Here is a 14,843-nt window from a genome sequence, read left to right as displayed (position 1 = left end):
GCCAAAATCATAAGTAGAAACAAATTAAGCTGGACAAATTAGTCGAGTCAAGGTACCAGCGGTCGGATGTGGGAAGCTAAAAGACAGAATCAGGTGGCTCAGCTCATAATTGCCCGTATGTTCCCACACCCCACCAGTGTTTTGACCGAGGTCCATGTTGGTTCAGATTGCCATGCCATTAATCCCTCGTACTCTACAGGGGAGTGGTCAGCGGCAGATGTATTTGCACTTCCTCCAGAAGGTTTTCTAGATTAGCCCAAATCCTCCCAGAAAAACCTTTTTAAAACCTCATTTGGCACGCACAGTCAGACTTTGTGCTCATAGCTGGCCAGAGAGCCGTGCCTCCCTCTACGTCTCATTCTCTCCGACTCCCCTGATATTATTATTTTTTGTTTTGGGGTTGTTGTTTTTTTTGTTGTTGTGGTTTTTATTTTTATTTTTCGTATCCCTACCTTGTGGTTCTCGCAGCTTAGCCCCACGTCGATTTTTGGACTGGGCAGTGTAATTGTTTGGAAAGTCGGTTCTGTCATTTGCATGTAGCAAGCAGCCACTTTTCCAGTTTCAGTGGTTTGACCTTGTTGTACCTGCCAGCCAGAAATGAGATCATCAGAAGAGTAGACGAGAAGCTGACATCTCTCCTCCACCTACCCGTGGCTTTAAGTGATGGTTGTCATAGCAATCATTATGCCACAGAACAGACTCAGTGGGTGAAGGATGGCTTTGAATGCGGCAGCCTCGGGTCACAACCTGGTTATGACAGAACAGATAGACCTATGAGGGTTGGTTGCAGTACACAGTCTGCACAAAGTAAACAGCCACATACAAACCTTGTGAGGTTCATATGGATTTCAGGTCGAGATTGAAATTATTAAAGCAGTGCCACCCCCTTTTTTTAATGCCACAAAGAAAGAGAGGCAGGTATTGGTGTAATGGAGAGGGGGAAGAGCAGCATGGGGCGAACAATGCCTCTCATTCCCATCAGCTGCCCTGGCCAGCATTTAACATGGAGATTGGAAACAGAATAAGCCTCCCCCCCCATTCTCCCTGGACCTGCATGTAAATGAGGCTAGCGGTTAGCATTTCCTGCTGTGCTACAGCAGTTCTTCTCTCTTTCTTGCTCCTCTCCCCTCCTTTTTCTTTTTTTTTCTTAAGTAATGGTCTGAAAGTACTCCCCCTTTTCCTGGGTAGGAACCGGGACCAATCCTGATTAGTGTCCCTGTCCTAAGTGACAGGCTAAAATCCAAGCAAGCACTGCCTTGGGCGCCTCTGCCAAACAGCCTTCAAACCAATACCACCATATAAAAAAAAAAGACACCCCCCACCACCTACCCCACATTCGCAAGATTCCCTCCCTCCCCCTCGTCCTCCTCGCTCCTCTGCTCATTCTCCCCTGCCGTCCTTTCTGAGTGTCTCTAATAGATGCTGTCTCCATCGCTCTAACACACTGTCCTCTCACATACATGCATACATGCACATATAGAATTACCTCTCACTCTTCCCTCCTCTCCACCTCACACCAGAGCTTGCTTTGTATCCCTGGGTGGACTGGCTGCTATAGAGCCAAGTGTCCCTTTTGCCAGTAGGGTGATTTACAAACAATACATGGACGCTGTACACACTCCCACCTTCCACCCTCCTACACTCTCTCACTTCTCTTCCACAGACACACAATCACCTCTGTGAGGAGCTTCAGTATGCCAGAAAACTACGCAGCAGGGTGATGGCCTGTTCTTTTCACACTTGTTCTAAAGAATGTACCCTGGCTTCTTCTGAAAGTTAGCGCAACACGCACGCCTCAGTTTGAACGAGGTTAGTTTGTTTTAAGCGGAAGAAAAATTGGTGGCGTCTGACTTGTGTGTCAAGTGGCTTATTATTGGTCGTTTTCAGCACCACATGAAATGATAATCTGCGCTCCATTTGTGACAATTCTGCCTCATGCAGACAAGCAAATGCGTGAGGAATTTGTGTATTTCATTTGAGGAGTTGGGATGCTGTTGCAAGTTTGGAAATTGGTATACTTCAAAACCTTAGTATTTGTCACTAATTCCTGTCTACGTTATAACTGTAAAACAACCACGATACTAGTGAAAAGTGCTTACATATGCTTGAATATTTTTGCATACGTACATGCATATATGTAAAAACATGCACGTGTGGGTTCCATGTGGTTTTATGTGGCCACCAACATGTCACAACCAACGAGAGGGTATGAGGGAAGTTTCTGAGTATGAGCAACTCTTCCTCACACAGCCAAGAAAGTGTGAACTCAATCATTCAGACTGGGTCTGTCAAACATGAATCAAAAGGTCCAATCAGGCCCACTGGATGACTTTGCAAAGTGTGGAGGACTTTTTTTTTTTTTTTGTCTTCAAACTTCTCCGGCTCAAGGACCACCATCTACATATCCATTTGTCTTCCTTCAGTTCACAGGAATTACTGCTCCTCCTAAGTGTTGGTCAGATTTTAGTGAAACTTGAGCATGTCATCACCTAATAGGTCTTTTCCCCAAATTTGCTCAGTGGCACAGTCATATTGATCGTGTTGCAGGGACCTTCCAGTTTTCAAAAGAAGCTCTTCCGCTCTTAGTGTTGCTTAACCTCTCAATGGATTTTAATGGATCCCATTATATTGTGCAATACAACCAACCGAAGCTCATCACTCTGTTTCTGTACTTCACACGTTACAATAATATGTGAATTGTGATCGATCATGAAGCGGATGATCTAAAACGTGATTGCCAGTGTGACTTCACTGCACTTTGTACTAGGAAGAATTGTATTGTATTGTATTACAGGTTGTACTTTGTTTTGTAGTTTTTTGTAGTTTTTTTTTTTTGGGGGGGGGGGCGATTTTCATTTTTTTTAAGTCATTTTTTAAGTCATTTTCATTTTCATATATAATTTTCATATATAATTCATATATAATAATTTTTATTTCTTTCAGTGTTTTTTTTTTTTAATTATCATATAAATATATGATAATAATGATAATATATGAGCTTTATTTTGCTATGCTTGTCTACAGTAATGTAAATGGTAAATGGCCTGTATTTGTATAGCGCTTTACTAGTCCCTAAGGACCCCAAAGCACTTTACATATCCAGTCATCCACCCATTCACACACTGGTGATGGCAAGCTACATTGTAGCCACAGCCACCCTGGGGCGCACTGACAAAGGCGAGGCTGCCCGACACTGGCGCCACCAGACCCTCTGACCACCACCAGTAGGCAACGGGTGAAGTGTCTTGCCCAAGGACACAACGACCGAGACTGTCCAAGCCGGGGCTCGAACCGGCAACCTTCCAATTACAAGGCAAACGCCCAACTCCCAAGTAAGAGGCCCAAACTAGGACATTACCCATGATCTGTCATATGACACTATATTAAGGTGGTTAAACTAAGGAGCTGGGCCAGTGTGTGTCTCTGAATTATGATGTTTGTTTGTAGTTACATCAGACTGTGTTTCTTCCAGATGCTTTGTCATCTGGTTTGTAAATGGATGGTTTATTAAATGTGAGCATTTTCAGAATGTACTTGCTCTTCTTTACTCTAAAAATAGCACAAATGGATCATTATGCTGTATTTCGAACCACTTGTGATCAAATTGGGCTGAGCGCATGTGGCCCATGAACTGAAATGAGTTTGATTAATGTTGTTCTTAAGTCAGTTATTCCTAATTAAATAATAGTGATGCTGTTAAAGCCCTGCTTTTGAATTGCTTATGACTTTTTTTTTTTCTTTTTCTCCCCCCAAAAATGAAAGGTTTGCGTTTTGGCTGACTTCACATAGACCTGCCATCTGGCTTTTCTCCACAAAAAAATGGAGTACTAAATTATGGTTCATAAATTTAGTTTTTGCATAGAGTCCGGCTGTATTGAGATTAAAGCCATATTGCACTGCCTTACCCAAAGGAGGACTACAAGTAGACTATAGCAATACAAATTAGAAAAAATGGTCTATAAAACAATATATTGCAACATAAAACAAAATAAAGTTGGCTCCTTCCATACCTCTTTGACCAAATAGCAATTTCGGCTTGTCAGTAGTTTTATTATTGCTGGGATTAGATGATTACTTACTGACATCTAGTTTTTAAAGACCTCAACCTGTTCAAATTTGTGGAAATGGTTATTTTGCCGTGGAATTTACACAGAGCCACGCAAAGAAACAAACCACTAAATTATATTCAGGGAAACCAAACCGCAAAGGTGCTGAATAGTATATTTGAACCTTGACATTTAGCACTTCTCTTTAAAAACTGTGGCGTTATCACATTTGGAGCAGTGAACCATAGTTGTAGCTTTTGATAGTTTTTCTTATTCATTTTGTATGGAACACCCCATACAATTACTTTAACTGATAATAATAAGAGGGGTTTTGTACAGCCTTGTCAGACTTGAGATGTTCTTTTCAAATGGCTGCTTAGATTATTTACCAGCGCGCATAAAGCAGATTCAGTAGGAAAGCATGACTCATCCCTACTAAAAACACTACAAGCAAAGAAGATGCCATTCATATTAAAATAAAAAAAAAACATTGGCACAAAGCGTGACAGTTAAAATCATCAACTGACCCACGGCCGCTAAGAAGTTGACACAGCCCTCTTAATTGTTTAAACCAGAGCCCATGAAAATCCAAATATCCTGGTTTAATTTCTCTCTCTCTCAATCTCTTTTTTTTTTTTTTTTTAAATTAGCCAGTTAAACCCTCTCCTCTCTGCTGTGGAGCTCGAATGTCCTTCTTTATGTTGTTTTAATGTATCTAGCCAGAGTCAAGTGTATTCAAGTGGCTAGTGTTTCAGTAGCAACATGTTAAGTCAAGGACATTCAACATGTATGGCATATTTTGCATCCATATCATAGCTTTGTAAATTATCTCAGGTTTTAATTTAACATAACATACACAAAATATCCACCACTATAGGAAGCAAGTTCATCCACTGAACAGTAAGCGTGTTTTTGTATCCTTTACTCCTTTTTATTTGATGAGTGTAATCGCGGCAGCTACGTTTATCTGACATTAATGATATTAACAAAGTGACAGTCATGTCTTTGCAGTTTAGCTTCTGTTGACACTTTTGAAACTTTTGAAGCTCATTATGAAGGGAAGTCTTTGATCAAGGACTAATGATTATCTGATAGGCAGTCAGCATTTGCACCTTACGTTCGTGTGCAGTTAGAGAACTCGTTTCCACTGCACCTGCACTGGTGGCAGCTAGCTAATTGTTATTTGTGCTAAAATTGTAGGGTAAAGGTAAACTACTTAAGACAGTTTTATATTTGTAAACTGGTCTACATTAGTAGAAATGTACATTTCAGATTTGGATTCATCCCTCCATAACACCTGCTGCCACTGATTTCTCAGTCCACTTATAACTCTTTTCCACAATCCAAGTCCCACTTAAGTGTGGGTGGGGCTGTCACAGCAAAGTGGCCTGAAAGTCTTTTGTATGCGACACAAACAAAACACAACAATGGAGGACATTGAGGCGATGGTATACTTGCTGCTCAAAAAAATCTGTACCTTGTCATTACTGCGGTGTTGGTTTGTGTGTAGCCATTTCCATCAGTTTCAAAAATGGCAAATTTGATTTTTGTAAAGTAGTCGATCTCATGACATGCACTCTGTTTATGTCGCAAACCTTAAAAACAAGTCCAGTTGAGTCAAGTCGAGTAGGTGCTAGTGGAAAAGAGGTATTTTTGTATAATTTGGCATACCTCAACCTTTTCTTCCTGTTTCCCTTCCTTCTTGACAACCACCCTTCCACTGACACCATCTCTGATGAGGCCTCAGTGAGCAGTAGATGGGTTAAATGAAGGTTCGACCCCATCTCTCAGGTCCGATGTGAGTTTTTCACTGGATTTTTTTCCCCCTTATTACTTAAGGACAGGATATTGAAGTACTGTTGCCTTTCAGTTAACTATTTGTAGATAATTGGCATCTTGTTACAATGTTTGAATAGCTGAGTACGCAAAAGTCACCACAATCATTCCTTCCTGGGCATCAGGCGGCATTGATGGTATAAATGGAACGATACCATCTATATGTTGTTTCAGAGCTCTCAGTTTACTAAATTAGGATCTAGAAAGATGAGCTGTGGAGCAGACAATAATGGTAAGAGCTTTTAATAAGGCGCAGCAACATAAAGCATTCGTCAGAGTAAGACGAGGTTGCGGTTGCAAGACATTTAAAATGCATGTGCCAGTATAATGGCCTGCTCTCACAGAATGGACAGGTTCTCAGCAGGGCTTGCATCTAGCCTTCTATACCATCTGAACAGCTGTAAACGATATACACAGATGTTTAGGAAACTCCAAAAAACAAACCATTTACTTAATTCGTTTTCCAGAATATTGATAAAATGATTGAATGGAATGATTTGCATTCTCGTTTCATCAATGCAGTTTCAACACCTCACATTACCTGCTCTGGATTCATAGTGCCAAATATCTAGCAGCATGTGCTTTGGCCCAGACGCACATTGGGGAAAAAAAGCAACATATTTACAGACATATTTACGTGCGACCGTGGCTCAGGGGGTTGGGAAGCGTATCTGTAACCAGAAGGTCGCTGGTTCGATCCCCGGGCTCTCAGACACACTCTACTGGTGTTGGCCAGAGGGGCCGATGGCGCTTCTGTCAGTCTGCCCCAGGGCAGCTGTGGCTACAACCGTAGCTTGCCTCCACCAGTGAGTGAATGAATAGTGGCATTGTAAAGCACTTTGGGTGCCTTGAAAAGCGCTATATAAATCCAATCCATTACTGATTTCAGATCATCGAAATCGGCGTGTCTAGTCTGCACGATAACACACGAATGCAACACACTAACTAGAGTTTTTCTCATTCTTCTTTTTTTCCCAGCGCTTTTCTTTGTCAACCTTTTCAAGACAGGAAGGAAAAAAAGTCTTAAAATGCAATAACCTTGAGAGTGTTTGATAGTATAGGCATGGTGATTAGAAAATGCCTGCCTTTTGCCCACTCAGTTGAGAAGCGTTTTGACAGTTTCATGTGGAATAGATGTTTCACATATTCTAAGCTGGTTCTTTGAACAGTGACAGATAGCAGACCCTGGCCTGTTCTCACTGGGTACTTCAGTTAGTATACAAGCCTGAGCTGTTTATTGTTATAATGATCAGTTTTAACATTTAGTGGGGTATTTTCAGTTTTCAATTACAGATGGTGTTCTGAAGTGTGTGCGTGTGTGTGCATTTTTGGGGCATTATTAACTCATATGAAGTTAAACTAAATTGGTTTACATTTAGCAGAAAATAATTTATATTTTTAGTAGAAATATGGGCCAATATACTGGCAGATATTCACCTGGTTGACTGCTTCAGCCTATTGATGAATGCTGATGGTGACTGATGTTTGTCTGTTGTCACATCAGTTTTGTGTTGTACAGATGCAGTGCTTGATATTTGTGCAGCGGGCTACAAAGACCTCTGAAACGGTGTGTGTGTGTGTGTGTGTGTGTGTGTGTGTGTGTGTGTGTGTGTGTGTGTGCTTTCATTTATCCATTTCTTAAACTGTTTCCTGTACAAGATTAAAGGTTGTCTCATGAGTTTGATGATTTTTAATTTGTGCTTAATCAAAGATTGTATAATAAAGGGCTAAAAGTGTTGATATATCCCTAGTTTAGAACAAAGTTTGTTAAGCCAAACTTTCACACTTCTTTTAAGTACATTCATTTATGATACTTATGTTCAGCTGTCATAAGCAACTGCTTATATAAACTTTGCACATTGTCAGTAGAATCAAGTCAAGACCTATGTGTTTGTATGTTTTGTTTTGTTTTTGTTTTTTTTTCCAAACGATATATAGGATTGGAGAGTATTTGTATTGAAATAACTTGATGTTGAGCTACATAAAGCTTTTCTCGAATAAAGCTGGCCATTGTTTGCGTAAGTCGTCTCTCGTCGATCCCAGAAGTTCTCCTGCAGCACAGAGTGAGACACATTGCCTGTCAAACAACAAAGGAACAACTTCACATGTTGTAACGACATGCGTGGCAGCATTGGCAAAGTTCATTGATTTGTGGAAATAACACACTTGAAAAGAAATCAGTCTTTTCAAAACCACCCTGTCTCTGCTGGCAAAACCAGTCACTTTGACCTCATAGAAAGCACAAATTGTCTCCTCACTTTTGTGCTATAACACGTAACATCAGATCCAAACTAACCTGTTAAAATACAAAGGTCACGCATGAACACAAGCGAACCAATCAGCAGTGTGTCTCAAGCTAAAATGACTGTTTTTCTTGTCGGGATCCTATGTTTTGTGTATGTCTGCCTGCCTGCCTGGGGGGCCGTGCCAACTGCCATCAAAAGGTAATGTGCACTGTGACGATTAAGCAGGAATCTCATACTGCATTAAAAACAGTCACTGAAATGTTTGCTCTTTTAAACATCATAATTAAATATATAAGAAGGATTTGCTTCTGAGAAAACGACTGCTTTTAAATATGAATGTTGGACATTTGCGTTCTCACGTGCACCTTTTGTTGGTTATTATTTAGAGTTCAGGGCTACAGCTTTATACAGGACCCTGTACAGTTCACGTTAAACTCGGACACCATCTGACCGCCTCTAACCCCTAAAGGAGTGAAGTATTTGCCCCGGGTGTTGCTCCTTTTTATGTTTTTGCACCATTTTAGTGTCACATTGACTTTTTTTTGCATTTTAAGTTGACTTTAAAGTGACTATAATGAAGATTTCTTTCCTTTAGGGATGAACTTGTAATGTTTCAGCTTAAAGCTGCAGCATGTAATACATACGTCTCCCTCCAGCAGTTTAGGCACATAGCTTCGAGTACACATCTGAGGTTATGAGCAAGAACTTTTTTTTTCCTTTTCTACATGAGATGCTAAAAATGGAAGGGAAAAATAAACCAGGATGTAAAGTGCACTTCATCTGCATTGAGGAATTTCAGAGGTCTCGGGCTCTCAGTCGTCTCATTCTCTTCCAAGAACACTTCTCCTTCCTGTTTCACCTCTGGCATGCCGCCCAAAGTACCCACAAACCACGGAGGCCAAGGCCGAAAATACACAGATGGTAATTTGCGCTACATTTCAATACGACTCAACCACCATTATATATAGCACTGCTGTCTGAACCCTGATCCCTACTGAGAGTATCACCTCACCTCAGATTCCAGCTGAAAGATGGGCTCTTTATGTCTTTGTCACAGACACAAACACTTGGGTGGAATAGTGCAGGTAGCTGGAGAGGCGTCGATTCTGGATTTTTATCATTTCTGAACTGAATATCTGAATGTCTAATGTTAATCTTCATTAATACATGGGATGACATGTCATGTAAAGACATCGTGTTACTATAGGGTGAATATCTTGTTCCTAAAAAAAAAAATAAAAAAATTCTAACCCGTGACCCCTGAGGGAATGTTTTGGTTTGGGTCCCTCAGTTCGCTTGGAGGAGAGGATGGCTGTAATAAAAAGTTGATTTGTAGCTCTGCTTGTATCCTATGATAAAATGTTTGTGTCCAGATGAGAGTGGTTTCTTCCAGGATGATGATGCCTTCATCTGTGCAGAGCATCAGGGCTCACTGATGAAACTATGATCTCATCTTAGTTGAACATGGACAAGGTGGTGTCCTCCATCACATTCTCCTCCACATTGTTGAATCACCACGAGAAAATGAGTTGATCAGTCCTTACAGTAGATTTCTAGAAACTAGTCACTTTATGATGGTCTTTCTATTTGTTTAAAACTAGTTATTTAAAATGTAAAAACTAGACTAGTTAAATGGCAAGAGGTCCATAACATGATTTTAAAAAAAATAGGCATCTAAATGGGGCGTGTGCAAACTAATAATGTAATGTAATAAAAGAAAAGTGCACAGCTGACATGACTCTGTAGAGGAACATACAAATAAACACAATGCATGCAAAAGCAGTGCAGAGGCCACCTTCGTCTCTGGTCCCAAGCTCATTAAGGATGGATTGAGGGCGAAGTGGAAAACTATCCTGTGGTCAGTGCACAGTTTAAAAGCCAGCACTAGTGATATAGTAGCAATAGTATGGGGGTGCATCAGTGTATTTAGCACGGGTAACTAGCGCATCTATGAAGGCACCAGAAGGATACATGCTTGTTTTAACAATGCAGCGCCAAACAACGCTATAATCGGCCTGCTTACAGGGAAGCTCTGATCTATGACATGGTTCAGGGTTGTTGTTTTTTTTCTGTTGTGAGCCATAGTACTGTCAAAAGTACAAAAACATGTGTATACATAATCTAAGTAAGTTAGTTGTATTTGTGCACTTTGCTGAGACTATGTTAAAACAAATTGCTGATGTTTTTTTTTTAATTAGTTCGATATAATCGCGATTAAAAATGGTGCACGGCAAGCAACATCTTTGGTTATTATACATTTGATCATCCATACATGAAATTAAAACCAGCGTGCGAGATTAACTAGCGACACTAGAAAGAACTAGGATAGGACAGCAGTCCTGTGATTAATTGTTCGAAAAATAGTTAGATGGATCATTACACTATCACTTTCTTTTCTAGCACAGGCTTGGGTTGGGTTTTTTTCTGTAGCTAAAATTTCCAGATGTTCCATAAATGCCTCAAATGTGAACCTAAGAAGATCTAATGCGAACTAAGGTCACGTTAAAAGTGAATTCTAGAAATAGGTGTGTTTTTATTTGTATTTTTTTTTTTTTTTTAGCACTACACAACAAATGCCTTCTTTTCTCACCTCCATCGCCTTTGCTTTGAATAATGCTGGCATTAAATTCAGTGATCATTTTTATTAAAATCATTTGGACATTATTTTATCAATTAAACAGATGTTTAAAATGATTTCCAAGTCAATGTTTTCTGTTTCAGTTGACATCATTTTTCACACTGTTGCCACTTTTTTTCCCCTTTTGTTTTGGAACCGAGCTGGAATTTTAAGAAGTCCCATTAAACAGCCCTGCCCCTGTTTGACACTACAGATTATTTTAAGATTGTTAAGCGGTGGTGTTGCTTAACATAAAGGACAGGCACAGTCTTACAACTTCATTTAATGTAAATAGGAGGCATACTGTCCTGTATGACATTTCACCTCAGTAATCACTGGTATTGCCTGTCGCCTTGTTGGTTGTCATGTTTCATCAACTTCCTAATGGAAACAACACGATGAATAAACTCGATGGAGTGATGGTCATGTTGCTCCTGCAAAGGAACATCAATATTCAACCGATTTACAGATGTGTCCTTACTCTAAACACATGACACCTTTCTTTTTTTTAAACCTTTGATTTTATATTCAAAAATGAGAAATGGCAAAAGAGCCAGGATCTGGATTTGTAAAAATTTAATAGATTTTTTTTTTTTTTTACATTTTTAATATAAGATTTGTCTGTTTAGAAAGGTACTGACTTACATGTGTTTTACACTTGTTGACGTTGAATCAAAAGTAAGTCTAATGTTTCTAATAAATGTCAATGAAGTATTGTGTTAACATTCGGTTAAATCATTACTCCTGCAGTCTTCTCTTGCTGTTATTCTTCTTCAAAGTGAAAACTTTTATAAAATTGGTTGGTGTTAGGGAAAAAAACACGCATGAAGTAAAGTATATGACAAAGTGGCTAACATCCTGGTTACACAACTGAGACTACTTTACTGATTACAGGTAATAATGAATAACGAAATAAGTAATTTCTACTTTTTTTTTTTCTTAATTCGGGGGGAGGGGGGGGATTTTGACATAGATCGAGCAAGTGAGGGTTTGTGGAAAAAGGAAAGGGAGGTGATCCTGATCCACTGTGTTCCAATTAATGGAATTACCTTCCTCCTTGGGAGGACTGTTAGTCATTTGCAGAGACGTGAAGCAGTCAGTAGTGCATCTCTCCCACCATATTGTCCAGCGAGCACTAATAAGGTAGCCCTGACCGCCGGGCTTGCTCATTAGCATAGCCCGCGGCTGTGGCAACCCCTGCCAGGGTCCAGCCGGACACTTAATTACTGCCCCGGCTCCTTCTTCACCACATCCATACTCCCTGCCTTCCTTCCTATGGCTTCACCCTGTGCCCTACCTCCTTAACCCAAGCACACGTACCACCATGAGCCTCCCAGTCTTAGCAGGAACGAGAGGCTAATCATTTTGGTGATGTAAATGTGATGGCTCTAGTCTCGGTATGTTGTGACAGTCTTTCATGTTATTTCACTTTGTAGGGCTTTGCGGTCAGCAGTCTGTGCGATTTTTAGTGATTCCCTGACCTGCACTATCCTCCTCTCTCTATCTCTTGTTCCTTCTCTCTCTCATTCTTATATTAGCTCATGGGCACGACTCTCCTTTTGACATCAGCGCAGTATTGATGCACCCCCTTCCAACCTTAATCGGCTAATGGCCTCCTCTTCTTGCCTGCCCAGTCAGATCAGCCCCTCCCTTTTTGCCATCTCTCTCTCTGTCCCTTCCTTCCTTCACTGTCCCGTCTCCTCTCCCCCCCTACCCCGTTCAGGCCTGGGGTCGGGGAGGCCAATATTCATGCCTGGCTAAGCAACAGAGTAGCTTTGTGTGTGTAAGAGAGAGAGGAAAAAAGAGAGGGAACATGTTAGTCAGCAGCCTCGCAGAAGTCATGTGGTCGGTGACCTCTTGACCTACCTTTTACTCTAGTGTCCTGCTCTTCTCTCCTTTCTCTAATTCACACGCCTTCCTTTTATATATTTACTTTTTTTTTTTTTTAACTAGTGATCTTTCTGTGCGACAAGGTTAGCTGAAATATAGCTGGCACACGGTCTGTATGTCTACATCTGAGCACGAAAGCACACACATGCGTGCACAACCCTCTGACCTGGAAAAGCCTCAGCCAAAATAATCCTGCCAAGTTCACAACTGGAGATTGTTGACAGCTCTGTGTGGTGAAACAATGAACAACTCCACTACCTGGAAGGTCCAACTGTTTTTAGCTGTAGTTACGGGCTGTGAGCCTCCTGGTTTCTTCCTTTGACAGGTTAGCACAACAAATTTCTAAACGCTGTACATGAAAATATTTTTATCTGCTCTGTGTGCATCTCTGGTCAAGCTCAACACTGTTTATTCTGGGAAGTCTTGAAGCCTTTGGCCCTCCCTTTAATGGAGTCTCAGGCTGGACTTGGACCCCTTTATAGGTCTGTCTTTGTCTGTCTATAATAAGGTGGCGCTATACATCTCAGTGGCCCAGAGAGAAAACTCCCTCCCGTTTTTGCCAGTGAATCATCCGTGTGTGAGTGATAACAGATCCAGACTGCTGAGCACCCCGCAGCTGTTTGTCTCAACATGCAAGTCATCCCCGCCATTACACCGCTAAATGGTTCCCTTTCAGTGGCAGACACTTGCCGCCTCGGCCAGTATCTCCATGCCTCCATCATCAAACCAGCCACCGTTGAGGAGCCGAAGCAGTTAAATGTGTATGTCAGGGGAAAAGAAAAAAAGGAAAAGATAATCATGGGCAGGACTTTAGCAATTAAACGTGTGTTTGTTCTTCAAAGAATGTCTCCATGTGTACGATGTGCATGTAGCAGTAGCTGTAAGTACAGAACTGGCATGAAGGCCCCTTAGAGCTGGTCTGGAGACCACGACCTTGGAAAATGTCATTCTGTCCACAGGGGTGGCTCGCCTGTGACACACAAAGCCATGGTAGTGAAGTGCGCACTGTAGCACTCAGGCAGAAGCCCAGTGGCTTAGTGTTGTGTGCAGCTGCACCTAACCCCGAGGTTTAAGATTGAACTTAGGCAGCAAGAAAGTTCAGCCTCAAAGCTGAGACCTCGGGTCAGTAATCTAGCGATTTCCCTCTAACCACATTACAGCCATTAGTGGCTCTTGCTGCTTTTCGCATGTCACATGGAAATGGGTCAAGCCCTGCCCTGCATGACTCACTGGCTCCTTCTCCCTCTGCCTCCCTTTATTCCTGTTAACCCTACTCCGGTGGTAAAATGGCTTCAAGCGGCATGGTAAATTGGGTTCACAATCGGTGCATTTTGGTGTTTTTCATTCACCTTAATAATAGTCTCAACAGACAAAGTGTCACACGAGCTCGTCAGTGCCATAAAGTGCGTCCTGTAATATCTTGTCAAGGTGAAGGCTACTAGGCATGTGGCTATAGGATGTTTGGAAAGCACTAAGGCTGATATTATAAGGTGACCCGTTGCTCTGCTTTTTGACATCTTCCTCTGTGTTACTGTAAAATGTAAGAAAGGAAGTGGGGATGTGTTTGAGATGAGAAGATATCTGGAAGTGTGCAGGCCCTGTTTGATATCTGTTGCAGAAGGAGAGTAGCGGTCACAGCGGGTTGTGATTGTGGTCACCTTTGCGGACCACAGCGAGCCATGCTGGCCAGATGTCAGCCATCTCTAATGATCCCTACAGGTTGCTGGGCTGGGTTGCCTGGCAACGATTTTGCCTTTGCCTGTAAACAAAGAGCGGACCCACCGGGCCTCAGCGAGGGTCGTGAAGGTGAACACAGCTTTGGTGTGCTTGGAAATGTATGTTGGTGTGTAAGACATCTTAAATGATATTTTCATTTTTGAGTGCCTGCTCTTCTAATGAATCTCAGCCAGTTCCCTTTTTTGTTAAATGTTTCGTGAGCTTTGTGTGTTCAGTAACCCAAAGAGGAGGTGTCAGTTTTGACATTTTGTTTCACCCGGGCTTGGTGCATTTGACATATTCTTATGGAGGTTTGTTAATATGTATCAGGAATATTCACTTTTCTTTGTTCGCCCTTGTCTGGCAAGCTGTAATGTTTTGCTTATGAATATTGATACATGAAGTGTATATTAATGACCCTTGGTGACCTTAACCCTATCCTTATTGGCTCCCTGGTGGTATCCGCAGGCTCATGAATATTAATCTAGTTCT

General features: G+C 41.4%; 1 protein-coding gene across 3 annotated transcripts in view; it reads left to right on the top strand.

Moving 5' to 3' along the window:
* Nucleotides 1–14,843, top strand: part of znf827 (zinc finger protein 827) — a 75,561-nt gene that overhangs the window by 8,061 nt on the left and 52,657 nt on the right. Inside the window, exon 1 of one of the 3 annotated variants that reach the window (XM_042225993.1) lies at nucleotides 11,713–14,441. The exons of 1 other annotated variant lie outside the window; for it this stretch is intronic. In XM_042225993.1, the coding sequence (XP_042081927.1) occupies nucleotides 14,315–14,441 (127 nt within the window). In that variant the 5' untranslated portion in view covers nucleotides 11,713–14,314. Of the gene's footprint in view, nucleotides 1–11,712; nucleotides 14,442–14,843 lie in introns of those variants that run through there. One more of the 3 variants, XM_005935070.3, reaches the window with a different exon arrangement.

The sequence above is a fragment of the Haplochromis burtoni genome, unplaced genomic scaffold (genome assembly GCF_018398535.1).
Source record: "Haplochromis burtoni strain Fernald_Lab_line unplaced genomic scaffold, NCSU_Asbu1 Contig_191, whole genome shotgun sequence".
Taxonomy (NCBI): Eukaryota; Metazoa; Chordata; class Actinopteri; order Cichliformes; family Cichlidae; genus Haplochromis; species Haplochromis burtoni.
Note: the sequence above shows the minus strand (reverse complement) of the source record. Positions and strands in the feature narration are given on the sequence as shown.